This window comes from Stegostoma tigrinum, chromosome 8 (genome assembly GCF_030684315.1).
Source record: "Stegostoma tigrinum isolate sSteTig4 chromosome 8, sSteTig4.hap1, whole genome shotgun sequence".
NCBI lineage: Eukaryota > Metazoa > Chordata > Chondrichthyes > Orectolobiformes > Stegostomatidae > Stegostoma > Stegostoma tigrinum.
In genome coordinates, this window is record NC_081361.1 from 31,994,915 (window position 1) to 32,012,549 (window position 17,635).

General features: G+C 37.7%; 1 protein-coding gene across 1 annotated transcript in view; it reads right to left on the reverse strand.

Annotated features, from left to right (window-relative positions):
- The window catches only part of LOC125456426 (dynamin-3), a 232,545-nt gene that overhangs the window by 141,223 nt on the left and 73,687 nt on the right, over positions 1-17,635 (reverse strand). The window contains exons 8-11 of the mRNA XM_048539519.1: positions 13,101-13,236; positions 11,877-11,944; positions 6,387-6,525; positions 194-280 (exon numbers count right to left, since the gene is read on the reverse strand). Coding sequence (XP_048395476.1) covers positions 194-280; positions 6,387-6,525; positions 11,877-11,944; positions 13,101-13,236 — 430 coding nt within the window. The remainder of the gene's footprint in view (positions 1-193; positions 281-6,386; positions 6,526-11,876; positions 11,945-13,100; positions 13,237-17,635) is intronic.

Genomic DNA, 17,635 nt, shown 5'->3' on the forward strand with positions numbered 1-17,635 from the left:
TACCATCCTTGAGAAAGCTGTGCATTCCTAAATGATTATTCATCATTGCTCCTTAATTTTTTTTTCAGTAATTTGCCCATCATTGAAGTTAGGGTGACTGGCTTGTATTTACCAGGACTATCCTTTTGTCTTTTTAAAAATAGTATCTTGTACTATTTTTTGATAAGTTTGAAAATAAATGTTCATTGTTAACCTGGTTCTTTGTCCTCTCCTCTCTTTCTCGTATGTAGCTGGAAACAATTCTCTCAGTCTCCTCTCGCAGTTTTGGGTATCGACCCAGCTGTAAAAAGCAGGAAAGCTTTCTTTTATTTCAACTTCTGAAGTGAATTTTTACCCACCTCTAGATATCAGACATCTTAAGCTTTTTAACAATAGGTTCACAGTACTCATAGAATTCCATGTAATTCCACGCAAAGCCAATTACTCACGACAGCAAGTGAAACATGATTACATTCTCATGAATAAGCTATGTTGACATTAATAAAACAAAGCACACCATAACGTTCTTAATAAAGGAAGTTTCTCACAAATCTATTGTCAAAAAATTTATTTTGTACAGCCAGAAATGATTCAGCTCAGTTAAGAGCCAACTGATGGTCAAAATCTCTTCTAAGCTTTCAAACAGTGAGAACATTTAGAATAAATTTAAATTTTTATCTTCATGGACAATACACAATCAGTTGTTTCTCCTTAAACACAGGACTGCTGGTCCCAAATGTTACCAGACTTTTATGATAATCATTACATCATACATTAAGCATTCTGTTGATTTTAATTTGTTTAGGACATACGATCTTGAAGCAACAAATATTGTTACAATTATACTAAGTTGCAAAATCTGAAGGTGACCTGATTTTTCAGCACATACCATGAGCTGATATTTAAAATAAAAGCGGTTATGTCGACATTTAAATTATTTTAAGTTTATTTCTGCTTTCCCTTGATATCTTTCTGTGGTTGCTACTTATTGCAGAATGGATGGCTAGGAATTGTGTAAATAGTTTATGTATGTGCCATAAATATAATTAGATTTTATGACTATAAATATTAGCTGGATGAAATACACGAGGAAGGGTCTGAACCCGAAACGTTGGCTTTCCTGCTCCTATGATGCTGCTTGGCCTGCTGTGTTCATCCAGCTCTACACCTTGTTATCTATGTACAGAAAACTAATCTTTGGAACCTGAAAAACAATGTTGCCTGACTTGAGACTTTTAGACACCTACTCAAGTTCTTATCTTGGGAATCCTACAAACCAGGAGCTCAGTGACTGCCATTTTCATTAAAAATGGCTGATCACTGATGGAAGAATCCCTTTAAGAAGTCAGAGTGCAGCACTGAGGAAGGTTTGTGGTGCATGAACTCATTACTAATCAACCAAATTTAAATGTCATTAATGAAAGAACTGTACTTGTCAGTGAGAATTGGTGAATCATTAATCTTTACTATTTAAATTTGACATTAACCATGTAGTACATATTAGTTGGCTAAATTATGATTGCTGGTACACAGTCAGACTAGTAAATGGAAGCTGTCAGATAATATATGAAAGACCATTGTCATTTTGACTGCCAAATTCTCCTTCCATATTCAATGCTGGCACAGACCTTTTGTACCAGATGAGTGATAGTGCAAACTGTGTTTCAAAATACTGCATGACATACTTGACAGATGTGCAAGATGGTTAGATATTTGAAGGATACTGATGACATTACATCTTGAGTGAAGCCCGAGACAGTTACTGATGCTAGCTGAAACTGCAGGCAAGGAGATCCTAGTTTCAAAGAATTATCACCAAGCCACAGACAGTGCATTCCCATGCACCTGAACCCAAGGAAATAACAAGTACTTTAATAAGAGATGGGAGTTAAAAGTTAGCAGAAAAACCCCACTGTATTCCAGTTGCAAAAAAAAAGAAAGCAAATACTAGGTAGGGCTGTTGGTGTCAAGGAATGCAGTTAACAAACAAAAAAAATTACAGCACAGGAACAGGCCCTTTGGCCCTCCAAGCCTGCGCTGGTCCAGATCCTCTATCTAATCTTGTCTCCTATTTTCCAAGGATCTGTATCCCTCTGCTCCCTGCCCATTCATACATCTGTCCAGATACATCCTAAATGACATTATCATGCCCGCCTCAACCACCTCCACTGGCAACGCGTTCCAGGCACCCAACACCGTCTGCATAAAGAACTTTCCACCCATATCTCCCTTAAATGTTTCCCCTCTCACCTTGAAATTGTGGCCCCTAGTAAGTGAGTGCCCCACTCTGGGAAAAAGCATCTTGCTATCCACCCTGTCTGTACCTCTCATGATTTTGTAAGCCTCATTCAGGTCTCCCCCTCAACCTCTGCCTTTCTAATGTAAATAATCGTAATCTACTCAACCTTTCTTCATAGTTAGTGCCCTCCATACCAGGCAACATCGTGGTGAACCTCCACTGCACCCTCTCCAAAGCATCCACCCCTTTTGGTAATGTGGCAACCAGAGTTGTATGCAGTATTCCAAATGTGATTGAATCAAAGTTCAACTGGAACATGGCCTATCAACTCTTGTACTCAATACCCCGTACAATGAATGAAAGCATGCCATATGCCTTTTTGGCCACTCCATCGACCTGCGTTGCCACCTTTAGGGTACAATGGACCTGAACACCCAGATCTCTCTGTGCATCAATTTTCCCCAGGGCTTTTCCATTTACTGTATAGTTCGCTCCTGAATTGGATCTTCTAAAATGCATCACCTCGCATTTGCCTGGATTGAACTCCACCTGCCATTTCTTCAGCAAACTCTCCAATCTATCTATATTCTGCTGCATTCTCCGATAGTCGGTTTCACTATCTGCTACTCCACCAATCTTAGTGTCATCTGCAAACTTGCTAATCAGACCATCTATACCTTCCTCCAGATCTTTTACGTAAATCACAAACAACAGTGGTCCGAAAGCGGATCCCTACGGAACCGCACTGGTCAGTTCTCCATTTTGAGAAATTCCCTTCCACTACAACTCTCTGTCTCCTGTTTCCCAGCCAGTTCTCTATCCATCTAGCTAGTACACCCTGGGCCCCATGCGACTTCACTTTCTCCATCAGCCTACCATGGGGAACCTAATCAAACGGCTTACTGAAGTCCACGTACATGACATCTACAGCCCTTCCCTCAATTATCAACTTTGTCACTTCCTCAAAGAATTCTATCAAATTGGTAAGACATGACGTTCCCTGCACAAAACCATGCTGCCTATCACTAATAAGCCTTTTTTCTTCCAAATGTAAATAGATCCTATCCCTCAGTATCTTCTCCAGCAGCTTCTACACCACTGACGTCAGGCTCACCGGTCTATAATTATATGTATTATCCTTGCTACCCTTCTTCAACAAGGGGACAACATTAGCAATTCTCCAGTCCTCCAGGACCTCACCTATGCTCCAGGATGCTGCAAAGCTATCTGTTAAGGCCCCAGCTATTTCGTCACTCGCTTCCGTCAGTAACCTGGGATAGATCCCATCTGGACCTGGGGACTTGTCCACCCTAATGCCTTTTAAAATACCAAACTCTTCCCCTGTCCTTATGCCAACTTGACCTTGAGTAATCAAACATCGATACCTAATCTCAACATCCGTCATGTCCGTCTCCTCAGTGAATACCGACACAAAGTACTCTTTAAGAATCTCATTCATTTTCTCCGACTCCTCGCACAACTCCACCTTGGATTCCAGCATCTGTAGTTTTTTTTTGTCTTGAGGCTGGTTAGAAGGCCCATTTCAATTCTCCAACATGGCAGGCCAGTGCCAATTGCTAGAAGGCCCACTAAACCATACCTAACACAGTCTACTTATTCTCCATGCCCCTGCAAATCACCCCGTCACTCCAAGCTTCCTTCTGAACACTCATGTTCACTCCACGCCCACAATGTAGCCTCCATAGTTACTTACACAGTCTTCACCATGCAGGCTCCTCAGGAACTATGTGATAGCTTTGTGAATTAATTTTACATCATTTGAAGAAGTTTAACTTCTGCCAAACCAATAAAAACCTGAATTCAACCATACTATCATTGACAGCAGTAAAAAAATTCTTCTCTTGTAAAAAAATGTAATCCTTTAAAGCCTACTACATTTGGAAACAAATAATAAGTCACGTGCAAGTCATATTCTTTGCTGTAACGTCTTACATGTGTCAATACTTCATCTGCTGAGTTGAAGCTAACAGCAGTAGCAATGGTTACAGCTGTCATAATAGAGGCTGAAACTGACAGAATAGAATAGTGCTCCATTGGCATTTCAAAGCAGAGTGCCCATTGGTCAATGAAGAGGAGCAAATGCAGACAAATTTTTTTCAACTTTCAAAGCAGAGTGTTAACAATCACAGCTGTCAACTGAAATCTCAGCACAAAATACGACAGCAGAAGCCAAAAGAACTTTTTAACTGACAGTTTTAAGGCACTCCTATGTCAATCAAAAAGGCACAAAAATACATGAGAAAACTCACATAATGGTGAAAAAAAAGGTACAGTAAGAATCACTGCATTTAAAACACATCCACATTACAATAAAGCAACATTGACAATTGAAGAGTTCTGAGGAAGGGTCACCAGATCTGAAATGTTAATTCCAACTTTTCTTCACAGATGCTGCCAGACTGCTGAACTTTTCCAGCATCTTGTTTTTGTGCCTGATTTACAGTATCTACAGATCTTTTGGATTTTGCTTTGAAGGTGTCAAAACTTTTCACAATGTTTCCCACTCTTCAGCAGGTTTCCTCCTGGGGTCAAAAACTCTCCAAAGAAGTGCGTTTCCAAAATGTACAGCAGTACACAAAATAGTGTGCAGAGGACGGACAATTTTCTGTCCCTCTCACGACTCTCACAACCTCAGAAGCAATGCATGTACATTTTGTACCTAGGGTCATAGCTTTCTGCAAAATAATTTGAGAGGACGACAAGCCACAAGACAAGTTTTTTGCATTGAAAGAAGTTGTTCAGTATTGCATGACCTAATCTGCACCTTCACTGAAAGATAACAATTTTGATCTTTAATATTTTTTTACTTGAAGGATTAGTAGGTCTTTCAAAAGAAGCAGTGTATTTTGTAAAGTTGCTTGTATATTGGGTCAAAATGCAATACATGCACAGAGGATGGCAGCTTCCTTGCTTCATCATGCAGCCTCGTGGATATCCTGCATGCAGAAAGGTAGCGCTCACAGAAAAACTACTATTATGCTCATAGACTGTAGAAGCAATGAATTTGATTTGCACTTTTCTAATGCAGACAACATTAAATTCTAAGTGAAGTCGCAGATAGTGAATAGCCCTGCATAGATAATATAAGGTATGTTCAGCGCCTTAGAAACTACCCAAAAAATATAACCTGCAACAAGGCATACAAATCTTCTTTCACATTTACCTTAAAGTTTGGAAATAAGAAATTTCCACAGATGCAATGAAAATGTTACATCATTAACTAAAATAATGTCGCCTGGCTATTAGTTTACTTGACAACCTTTGGTTCACTGTTAACACTTCTGAATAAGTGTGGGAAAGATCAGTCCTATTAGCACAGCAATGAAACTGACAGTATCTGAAAGACTAGAGGTGGTCACAGATAGCCACAAGAAAACACAAGACAAACATTAATAGTACTGAACAATAACATTAGAAAAACTCAAATAATAATTTGATTTGCGTGTGTGTCAGTTGAGCATGATTGATTGTATTTAATTACTTAATTACAGTGCCTGTGACTAATAAGTATTTCAAACAAATGTCAAATGAGATTCTACCTGTCCACAATATTAATAATGAAATAGAAATCAAAAACTTTAGATAATTATTAGCTGAATGCTAAGTATTCTGCCAGTAAGATGTCTGATGACTTGTCCTGTGACACGATCAAAAAACAGTATAGCATTGGGTAGGAAGATTCACAGCATGAGATAGAAAATGAACACTCTCAATTTGGAAGAAGGTAGTGTAATGCAAACAGTTTCATTCAACATAACTTTGCATTAATCTCATTGTTCTCAAAAATAACTACTTCAATTTAGTTTAATTGTATTGAGTTATTATACAATGGCTAGGCTGTGAGAGAAAACACAAGACAATATCTGGATGTTGTGACACAACTCACAAATTTAAAATATTGAACTTTGACATTTAGCATTAATGCAAATTCACTGATTGGTAAACTTGGATATTTAAATATACAAGAAAATTGATATTCTATTTCCCAATCAAGTATTCTTGATTGCATCAAGCTCTCAACGAGCAGTTACGACTCTCGTATAACGTTACTGGACATAAGGATATGTATTTTTTTGAATGTTAGAATATTTGTTTTTACAATATAAAAAAATGAAAAATCAAAGTTGTGCAATTTTAATTTTGTTACCTTACAACTACACTGTCTAACTGTGTGTATTAATTCTTGGATAACCAAATCCACACACTTCAGGCAAGGCTCCTTGAGTTTCACAATCTGTTTCTTCACAATCGTTTCAAAGGCCATGTCAGGGGTAAATAAACCTGGTCTGTAAATAATGAAGACAAACACAAATATCAATCTTGACACAAACGGCACTAAAAATGACATTGCACATTAATCATCTAATAAAACGTGCATACTTCCAAAGCAATCCTTGAAATTATTATTTGTAGTATGTAACTCTTACAACACTGAGACAAAGCAGAATAACTGTAAGAGAAAATTAAACCCTCAAAATGGGTAAGCCAAGCTAAATAAAGTCAGACCTAAACAAAAAGTTCAAATATCAGACACATAATATAATTGTGATAAAAATCTTAATATACCTGACTGCATTTGTTATGATCTTATAGAAGATCAGTAACTTTTAAAATGAAATTCAAACTTCCAGTGATTAAATTAAAGAAACATACCACAATATTTTAACCAAATCCTTTTACTGCACAAGAAAAGTAAGGGTGACTGAATTAACACAATATTTTATAAACACTGGTCTCAAAAGGACATTCCTGGTTCTACTTCCATTTCCACTCAAGTTCTCCCGTATACATCACAAGATCTTTGAGGCTCCCTCAATTCTTCTAAGACCCAACAACAGCTCCCAGCTATTCGTTTTGAATTGCCTCAGCATTCCTACGGTTCTCTGAGGTATAGGATTTCTTGAGATCCTTTCACTAGCATCCAACTGACCCTCCACCTCAGCTTAAGCATTTCATGATTGTGGACACTCCAACTGTAGCAGGGGTCTCAACGCTTTCTTGCTCAATGACTAGAAAACATCTCTGGTTTCAAACTGCTCTTTGCTACTGGCCTACAATTTCTGACAAATTCTTCTTTTGTTTCTTCAAGGTGCTCCTATATTCTAAACACCTGTTTCTGTGACAAATCACACAGATAAAATCGACAGATAAAACCTCCCTGTAATGTATCCCAAGGCAACATGCACATCTAGAATGCACCAGATGGAGATGTAAGCAAAGTTACCTCTCCTTCAATAAATCCTTTTGTTTCTGGAATTCACATGAATAATTTATATCTCTAATAAAGACAACTATCATCTCCACCAATAAACTTAAATAATGGTGTCCCACTGCATTGTATTTTTCCACTTCCAGCTGTGACCTTATTAAATAAGCATAGGGCACTTTTTGAGTGGCAATCACACTAGATCAGGTTACTAGTTCATTACCAGATTGTCTTGCATTTAACATTTCAAACTGAAAATCAAAATCTATACTCTTAAAACAGGTGAATCATGAAATTAGACATCTTTGTTGCAGCAAACATTATATAACTGTTTTACCTCCAGAGAACATGTTTGATTTTTCTCAATCTGACAAGACAGGTTCATGATTACCTGCGCATTTGAAAGCTATGAATAAACACTGGAAACTGATTACAAAAAAAATGATTCAAATGTGAACAGTGTTCCTACTTAAATTAGGACTTAGTAGACCTTTTATTCCAAAATTACAGAAGTAAAATAATACACTGCAATCAGTTCTGTTGAACTGGAAAATAATTCTGTGTAGCGCACTTAAAATTAATAATTATAAAATGTAAAGAAAGTCACTGCAGCAAGCAAGCCTTTGGATAATTTCTCATTACTGACGCTGTTCCAATCAATCACCTGGGTTTATAGCATGTCTTTTTTTTCAAATAACATCTCCATCACTCATAAAAAAGACTGGGTCAAAAGGATAACCACATGAAAGGATTTGTTTTTAAACTATTTTAGCCAAAACAATGAGAAAGCAGTGAACATACCAGCATTGGAATTAATTTAATCATTTAATTCTTTTCAGTAGTTGTTTTCCCATGTTGGATAATTCATGGTCATTTCAATCATGAGCAAAGAAGGAACTATGTGTGAACTTTTTTAAAACAGAAGACTTTTGTTACAGAAAGCAACAGTCTGTAATTATGAAATTACATTCTAATATTAAATATCTTAATTCTGGAATACAATTCACAGAAGAGTTACAGAATTGTAAATATTTCAATTCATCATATGCTTGTCTGATAACAATGAGACACACCATTACCTAAGACAGGTGGTGAGATTGGTAGAGATAATGAGGAAACCAAAACCTTCTCATAAAATAATTCTGCAAAATTCGGTTGTGCAGCACGTGCATTATCAATGGCTTGATTGCCACTTTGGGTTTAAAAGAGCATTTTGCACCACAGGTAAGGACAACACTAGGTGATTGTTGAAGTAGCTCATCAGTGAGACACTGGAACAGTATCCTGGAAATATGCAGAACCAGAAATCATCACTCCCTGCATCGTACAATATTCAACACTTATCGAGCAATGTCTGAAGGAATGCCTGAAACCTAATTGAATAGGGGAACAGACGATGTTAAAGATTAAAGTCAAAATCCTGCAGATGCAGGCAATCTGAAACAAACACAGAATGATGGAGAAACTCAGCAGGTCCAGCAGCATCTGTGGAGAGGGAAACACAGTTCACATTTCAAGACCAGTATGACTCTTGTTCAGAACTGAAAGGTTTCAGAAATTTTCAAAATAATTTTGACAGAGACAAAGAGCACTGCAAGAAACAAAGACGTTATTAACAGTGGAGAAAGTTTAAAAAGGGGTGTAAATTAGAGTGTGAAAGGGAGAGAATTGATTGTCTGTTCGAAGCGCAAAGTAAAAAAGACACAAAGCAGACAAGGCTATGGGGATGGGGTGAGAGAGGGACAAAGCCAGAAAAATAGAGAACAGATGTAATGTGGTCAGTGTCTGAAAGTATTGAATTCAGTATTGAGACCATGAGGCTGTAAAGTGCCTAAATAGAAAATGAAGTGCAGCTCCTTGAGCTTGTGTTGTGCTTCATTAGAACATTGCAATAGGCTCAGGACAGAAATTTTAGCATGACAGCAAGATGGTTTATTGAAATGGCAAGCAACTGGGAAGTCAGGGTCATTCCCACACACAGGGCAGAGGTGTGTTGCAAAGCAATCGCCCAGTCTGTGTTTATGAATCATTGTCATTTCTACTAATCAATGCAGCGGCATTTTATGGAGTGTGGTTAACTACAATAAAGCTCATACTAAAAGTGTGCACTCAGGCTCTATTTAAATACAGTCACCTTCTAATGTATAACAAAGGGCATTCCTCCACATTATTAAAAGGGATTAGCAACAATTTTCAAGTTAATTGCTAACTGACTTCTGCTTCTGGTTGCAGAGTTAGAAAATTAGAGGTTTATATAGTTCCTTTAAATCAGTGCTGTAGCACGTAATGATGCCTTGGTCTTCACTCCACTGGTGGTAACGTAGAAAATGCTTGCTTCCAGTCACAGGCATTACTGTTTCTACTCTCATCTAGCCTCTGAGGTAGTCATTAAAACTGCTATCTGAAAACTGAGCAAAGATGTCATCGTCAGTGCACATTAAGTTAACACCTCCATATTGGGCTCCTTTTACACTATAACAGAAGCATCTCCAAAATTTGGCAGTTTGCTGTTCACTCATGTGTAACTTGCATCTGCAAAGCAAAGGAAAATGCATTGCACTTTCTCCTTTCAGAGAGAAACAGGTAGAGCAATCATTTGACTTTATCAGGGTAACAGACTTTCCCATGACACAGGAGTTTCATTGAGTCTGCACATGTATCTGTGCAGGTACAGAGGTAAGTTCAGAAATGAAGTGCAACCTCAAAGGTCTTCAATCCCACAATGTCCAGTTTGTGCATGATCATGAAGGGCAATGCCCAGTAATTTGGCAGCAATCATAATGTCTTTATTCTGCACCAGCCTGATGCTGCATCAGCATTTCAGATACCGGGAGAAAGAAAAGAGGACAACAAATGCTGGAGATCACAACGGGTCAGGCAGCATCTATGGAGAGAGACCAAGCTAACTTTTTCCAGTCTAGATGACTCTTCATCCCTTCACTTCAGCTCTGATGGCCCAAGAAAGAAAAAAAAAGTTAGATAACAGGAGCTATGCACTGACGACCTGGCTTTTGGTCACAGTGCACAATGCAAGTACATGAGGGCAGCATGCATATGACAAGAAACTGGCTGCCACATAAATGCAATGAGCTCATAATCATGTTGGTGAAGCAGCACTTCTATGTTTTGAACCACTCCAGAGGAAGCACCACTTTTCATCACGGCATTGGACCAGTCGCCCAGAGATCCAAGATTTTGCAAGTCCTTCTCCAGTATGCACAGTCAATAGCACAACCAGCACTGACTGCATGATACAATCATGGTTATATGTGCAAGCAGCATTAAGTTTGGGTGCTGTTTAGTTTGGAAGGAATGGGTGTAAGTGATTAGCTCATCACAATCCCCATCTTGACTTACATGCCTGACTGAATTTTGCAGCATTAGCTTTTGGGGCAGAGAAAGAGAGAGAGCTGGGCTCTAGATCAATGAGAGCAGAAACACAGGTTATTTGGAGCTGAATTTCTGGAAGGATGAAATTGAGAAGTTCTGTTAAGCTTGTATAGAATCTGGATTAGGTTACACATGAAATACAGTGGACAGTTCAGATATCTAAATATAAAAAGGATATTGTGCCACACGAGAAGGTGCAAAAAAAGAGGAGGGGCCACTGAACCTGAAAAGTCAACTCTGATTTCTCTCCACAGACACTGTCTGACTGGCTGAGCTTTTCCAGCAATTTCTGTTTTTGTTTACAAAAACAATTTACTGGATTTAGACAAGAACTAAAAGGTTTTAACTGCCTGGAAAAAGATTGAATAAACATGGTCATCGTTTCTCAGGAAAGCAGAAGGCCGGGGGTGGGCTCATTGAGGTTTTTAAAATTATGAAATGATTTAATAGAATAAAAGTAGAGTAACGTCATAAGCAGGAACAACCGGAACTTCTGCTATAAACATAAGATGGTCATTTATAAATCTAATAGGGAATTAAGCAGCAACCTCTTTACTCAGAGTGGTTAGAATGTAGAATACACTACCACAGGGCGTAGCTGACATGAGCTGATGTAAGCATACGACAGAAATGAATAAAAGGACAGGATTACACATAAAAGAAAAAGTGGTTGATGTGAAGCATAAATATCAGCAGAGAACTACTGGGCTGAATGCCCTATTTCTGTCCTGCAATGTACTATGTTATTTTAGCATGCAACCTGAGATGTTTCTTCCAAAGTAATGTTTCTCATATAATACTTATCTTGCCTTTGTGTTCCAATGTTAATTGTAAAAGCTGTAAAGAATACAAGCAAAGAAAGCGTGGACTTCTTTACCAGATCAATATTACTAGTATTATTTTTCTAGGTTACTACAGATTTAGAACATAGGATTAAAAATAACAGGATATTTGTGGAGCAAGTATATTTTCTTCTGTTTAATCAGTTAAAATACAATGTTTTTGGAACATGTTCAATAACATTCCTCAAAATTAACTTGCCTGATACCGTGGATGTTCTTAATAGCATAGCTAATTTCTCTCCGTAGTTCCTTTTCGTCAAATTCCATCTACAAAATTGAAATAATATAGAATTCCACATCAGAGATTGAGAAACAGTGACATTAGAAGACATCTTACCAAATGAAAAGGAAGTAAAGTTGCGGTCTCTTCATTTTGAGCTTGGAAGCTATAAAAATGCACATGCCATGGTCATTAGTTCTGATCTTTGAAACAATAAATCAAAAATATTGAAGTGAAAATAAAACAAAAATATACTTAACTTCTTCAATGAATATAATTATTACACTTTGGAACGTTTGCCACATTATTAATCATGACATAACAAAGTTACAATTTAATCGAACAAAAACGAGTGTGTTTTTTAAAAATTTGTTATATTGCAAGTGTTTCATTTTACATGTGGGAACTATTATATATTTTATCCAACTTATTGGAATATATGTTTCTTAAACTTTCTTAACTTTAGATTTAAGCTGTTAGGGGAGGATGCAAGTATAACTGATCTGAACAACATATGCCATATAGTTGAGAGTAAATAACCATGCTCTATGAATTGCTTTCCACCAAAAAATTAATACGATTAGTTAAAATGGTTACAGAAGCATGTAATTCAACGTCATTAACTAATATTATTAATTATTTGATTATATCTTACTATCTATTAATCTATTATTACTGATATGGCTTTCAAGTTTTTTTTATTCATTCACAGGATGAGGCCATCACTGGCTAGGCCAGCATTTATTGCCCATCCCAAGTTGCCCAGTTAAGAATCAACCACATTGTTGTGGGTCTGGAGTCACATGTAGGCACGACCAAGTCAGGATGACAGTTTCCTTTCCCAAAGGGCCATAAGACCATAAGACATAGGAGTGGAAGTAAGGCTATTCGGCCCATCAAGTCCACTCCGCCATTTAAATCATGGCTGATGGGCATTTCAACTCCACTTCACTGCACTCTCTCCATAGCCCTTGATTCCTTAGTTGCATTAGTGAACCAGATGGGTTTTTCTAACAATAGATTCATGATTATCATTAGACTTTTAATTCCAGGCTTTTTTTGGTTGAATGCAACAACCACCATCTGCTGTGGTGGGATTTGAGCCTGGGTTCCCAAAGTAGTATCTAGGTCTTTAGATTAACAGTCCAGAGATAATACCACTTGGCCATCACCACCCCATAATGTTTTTGGAAACTGTAATACCTTTATGAGTTCAAAAGGAAATCGCTCATGGAAAACTTTGTTGATTCTTGCTCCGCCAGATAATTCTAATGTATCCACCTGATCACCCGATCCTTCGATTCTTTTGTCAAAATCCATAGAAAACTGCTTTACCATCCTGATCAAGGGGAAAAACATGCTTAATAGTTATCTTTTTCACATGCACAGTAATTAAGGATAAATCAAGGACTCAATTCCATTTTCCCCTCCATTGACACAACTTTCCCTTCTCCAACTCCTAACCAATTCCCACTCCATGCATCAGTAACAATTTTCACTTGGTCATTAAAGGCATAAAAATGGTGCCGACAGCCCCATTATTCACAATGATAAGTCCACTGAGCCCTATTACTGGGTGCCCACTTGAAACATCCACACTGTAGGAATTCTTAAAAAAAGCTGAGCCTCTGATTTTAATATTAAGGGAGAGTTTACAAGCATACAATCTGCCCGTGTGTACTGATATCCCAATTAAAAACCAGTCAGGAAATATTCAAGCCACTGCTTCAATATCATGCTTCCCAAGTGTCTTTTTATGGATTTCTGCCAGCATTTCATCAAGATAACATTCTCAAGATGAAACTGTGATGGGCTGTACCTTGATGGCTATTAGAACACTTTAAACTCACATGGCAAATTTAAATGCAAGTTGTTAGTATCATCCCCTGACTTTACTGGAGCAGGCCAATGTGGCCTGTCTTCAACAGCAATCCCATAGTCAAAATTAAACTCATTGACCTATATAGAAGTAAGATTGTGTTCAGCACCATGTGCTGCTTAAAACAGACCTTGGTAAGTTACGCTATTTTAGTAATTTTAAAACTGCAAGCTCCGTCTTAATAGGAAGCCAGCCAACCTGAAACTAGGTCGACTGCCATGTTTTGAAGTTTCACTGAGCTGACAAGGAGAGAGAGAGAGATGCTATTCCTGAGGCTGCATAATAAAGTCTCATATCCACTGTCGTGGCATAATAAACAAAGCTGAATGGAGAAAGACAACCGTTGACAAGTAGCTAAGGCTATCAGCAAAAATGCTTTTCATTCAAACTTCATTTGAAATGCAGTTGAGGCGTTTTCCCCTGATTATAAATGCTGGCTTCTTTTGGTACTTGCCATCTTCACAAGAATGTGGTACAGCCTAAGAGTTGTTTGAGGTACTTTGCTGCCACAAATCTTACCTGGTCTTGGCCCTGTCTAGTGGTTACACCACCACAGATAATCTACAGAAACAACACTGTTCTGCGATAACAAGGAGAGCTTATTGCATGATAGCAATTAGTCACACTACATTTGGTCAGGTAGAATTGCTCAGACAGCAGGGAGCTGGTACAGATACATCTTTTTATCTCCTTGTTTCCAAACAATGATTGTGCGTATTATCTTAGAATGGGTAAAACCAACCAAACATGAACATTAACCTCTTTGGAACCATTACCTTGTGTAAGACCGGTTATTCTAAGTTTTGAACAATAACATTGTTCGCAGAGTCGGCCTCGTTTGAACGTGTTGGTAATTCACAGCTTGGGAGGTTAGCCCTCTGTAAATTGTATTTATTCAATTGCTAGGATAATGACTACAAAATCATGAAATGTGTTGTTCCATTATTATGTGCTGTTGTCAAACTTCAGTAGCTCCTTTATTTTTCACAGGCAACGGCGCAAGAATAATCCAGTGGTTTTCGGGTACATGTTCTAAGAAGCTTTGACATAGCCACTAATGATCAACAATCTCATGTATTACTTTTGCAAAATACCAAGTACTGAAGTACAATATTTCAAAAAATTTAATTCCATTTCATTTTCGAAGCTATGCCAAGGTGCTGAAATTTCTTCATTTCCACCCACTGCATTTCATGGCTTTGTAAAAATCTAAATTGACATTGTATGAATGAATTTCTAACACAAGCTGAAAAATATCAGGGTAAAGTAACAAAACCTGTGCTGCTTGCAATTCTGACCTTATATGCAGTTCCCTCCGCAAGACAGAGATTCTGGATACTGCCATTAACCACAGGAACTCAGAGTATGTCCCTCATCTACAGAGACAGAGAAACTGCCTGGGGTTTATGGACATATCTGATGAAAAGACAGATGTGAATTTTACTCGGTAGCTGGAAAGTAAAAGAAGAAACATACTCTACAATTACAGCTGCTTTTCCGCATACTACTTTGAGATGTATCAATTACCCTGATTTTCCTACAAAACATAACACTATGAGATTAATGGAATAAAAGGGACATGGATACAAAAGAAGGAAGTACTAATCAATAGTCCCACAACATGGATGCATGAATAGGAAGAGTTTAGAGGCATATGGGCTTAATGCTGGCAAATGAGACTAGATTAATTTAGTATATCTGGTCAGCATGGATGAGTTGGACTGTTTCCATACTGTATAAGCCTATGACGATAAAAATATGCCTGATTGAAAGTGAAAGGGAATTATATTGATCAGACGATTGTACTTCAGAGAAAAACCTTTTATTTGCAAAATTAACACGAATGTTAAAACTTAGAGGTCAAGGCAAGGCAAGAAAAACAGTGCATAATTTTTCAGTATGGAGATGCCACAAAACTTGGAAACATGGTAAACAGTGAGAGAACAGGTTGTAGGGATTTCAAAACAATGCTATGAATTTTAAAATATATGTGTTGCAAACTGGTAAATCAGCAAGACTAGAGATAATGGATGAACACATTTGGTGAAAGTTAGGATGAGGAAAACAGAGATTTGGATCAGCTTAAGTTTATGAATGTACAAGCTGGATGGCAAGCCATGAGATTTTAGGGACAAATCAAGTCCAGATATAACAACATTATGGATGGCTTTTCAGAAGCAGCCTCGCTGAGCCAGGGGCAAGGATGGGCAATAATATAGTACTATATCATAACAGGCTTGATTATTGCATAGCTATACAGTCAGAAACTCGTAAGCTTAATTAGGCTGCCTGGTTTGTGAATTGTTTGCTTTTGGCCTCAGACAGTGGCCACTGAAATGGATAGAGTCAGTGCTATGGGAACAGAATTTGTGGAGGGGATCAAACACTATATTTTATAGCACAAGGTTTCTGATTATCCAGTATAAGATGTCAGACAAGTTCTGCAAGAAATCAGAGAGAGTGCCGGGGTTGGTGGTGAGGTGGTGAGGTAGAGTTGAATGCCATCAGGGTGCATGTGGAATCTGACAGTATGTTTTCCGGTGTTGTTCTCAAGATACATGATGTAACTAAGAAACAGAATATGATCACGGATGGATCCTTGACACTCCACAAACAACTCAGAAAAATCAAGAAGCACTCATGCTCAAACTTGGTGTGGGATATTTAGGGTTCACTGGGTGACTCAAGAGAGTTTCAGATTGGTTTGAAGTTACAGCACATGGACCAGATTTGGGATACCTGAGCCCAACTTGCTAGACCTAATACCATTAAGAAAATTTATAATTTTCAAAAGGTGTTTTCTGAATGTATAATATTCTTTTTATGGATAATATATATGTTTAAAACTGTATTTTATCATTGCCCACCACATCGTAATTCTACAAAAAGCTTCATTCCATGATGTTAACCAGCACCAGGTTTGTAGAAGAGGTTACAGAAATGACATTTCAACTTATCAAATTAAAGACTTAACACTAAATGTCAAAACAGTATTTAAATTGAGTTTTCCATTACCAACGTGGACAAAGGAATTTAGAGAAGAATTCTTATAAATTTGAGTGGGCAGAATTATGGCAGACAGAATTCTGTGTTTGGAACTGGAATACAAAAATGAAGAGATGATGCTTAAATTTCAAGTTAAAGGGGACCTAGTTCAGACCCCATTTGGAATATTATATCTGCAGTATTACATCCAGATTAAAGATTTATTAGCTTAACAGTGAGTAAAGTGCAAATCCATAATACGATTACAGTTTAAAAGATCGAACATAATCACAACATACCACTATCAGATTACATCAACTTGATTTTTATTAACTGGGTTGAAGGTTGAAGAGTGAGGGTACGTTATTGATGTACATGAATTTTCAAAATACATCTGATACAGTGCCACATGACTGATCTGTGACAAAATTTATAGCTCATGGAATAAAAGGGACAGGAGAAAACAAGGACAAAAATCGGGTGTGTAATAGGAAGGAGAGTAGTGGTTAATGAATATTTTTCTGACAGGAGGAAGGTTGTAGTCAAAGTCCCCAAGGAGCAATATTGGGACGCTTGTTTTTCCAGATACATGTATCCAAGAAAATCATCTAGATCCTTTATTCATGAATGGGATGAGCACGTTGCTGGCTAGGGCAACATTTATTGCTCATTCCTAATTGCCCAGAGGGCAGTTTAGACTCAACCACATTGTGGTGGGTCTGGAGTCACATGTAGGCCAGACCAGGTAACGATGGCAGTTTCCTTCCCTAAAGGATATTAATGAACCAGATGGACTTTTCCTGACAATCAACAATGGATTCATGGTCATCATTAGATTATTCATCCCAGATTTTTTTTGTTGAATTCAAATTTC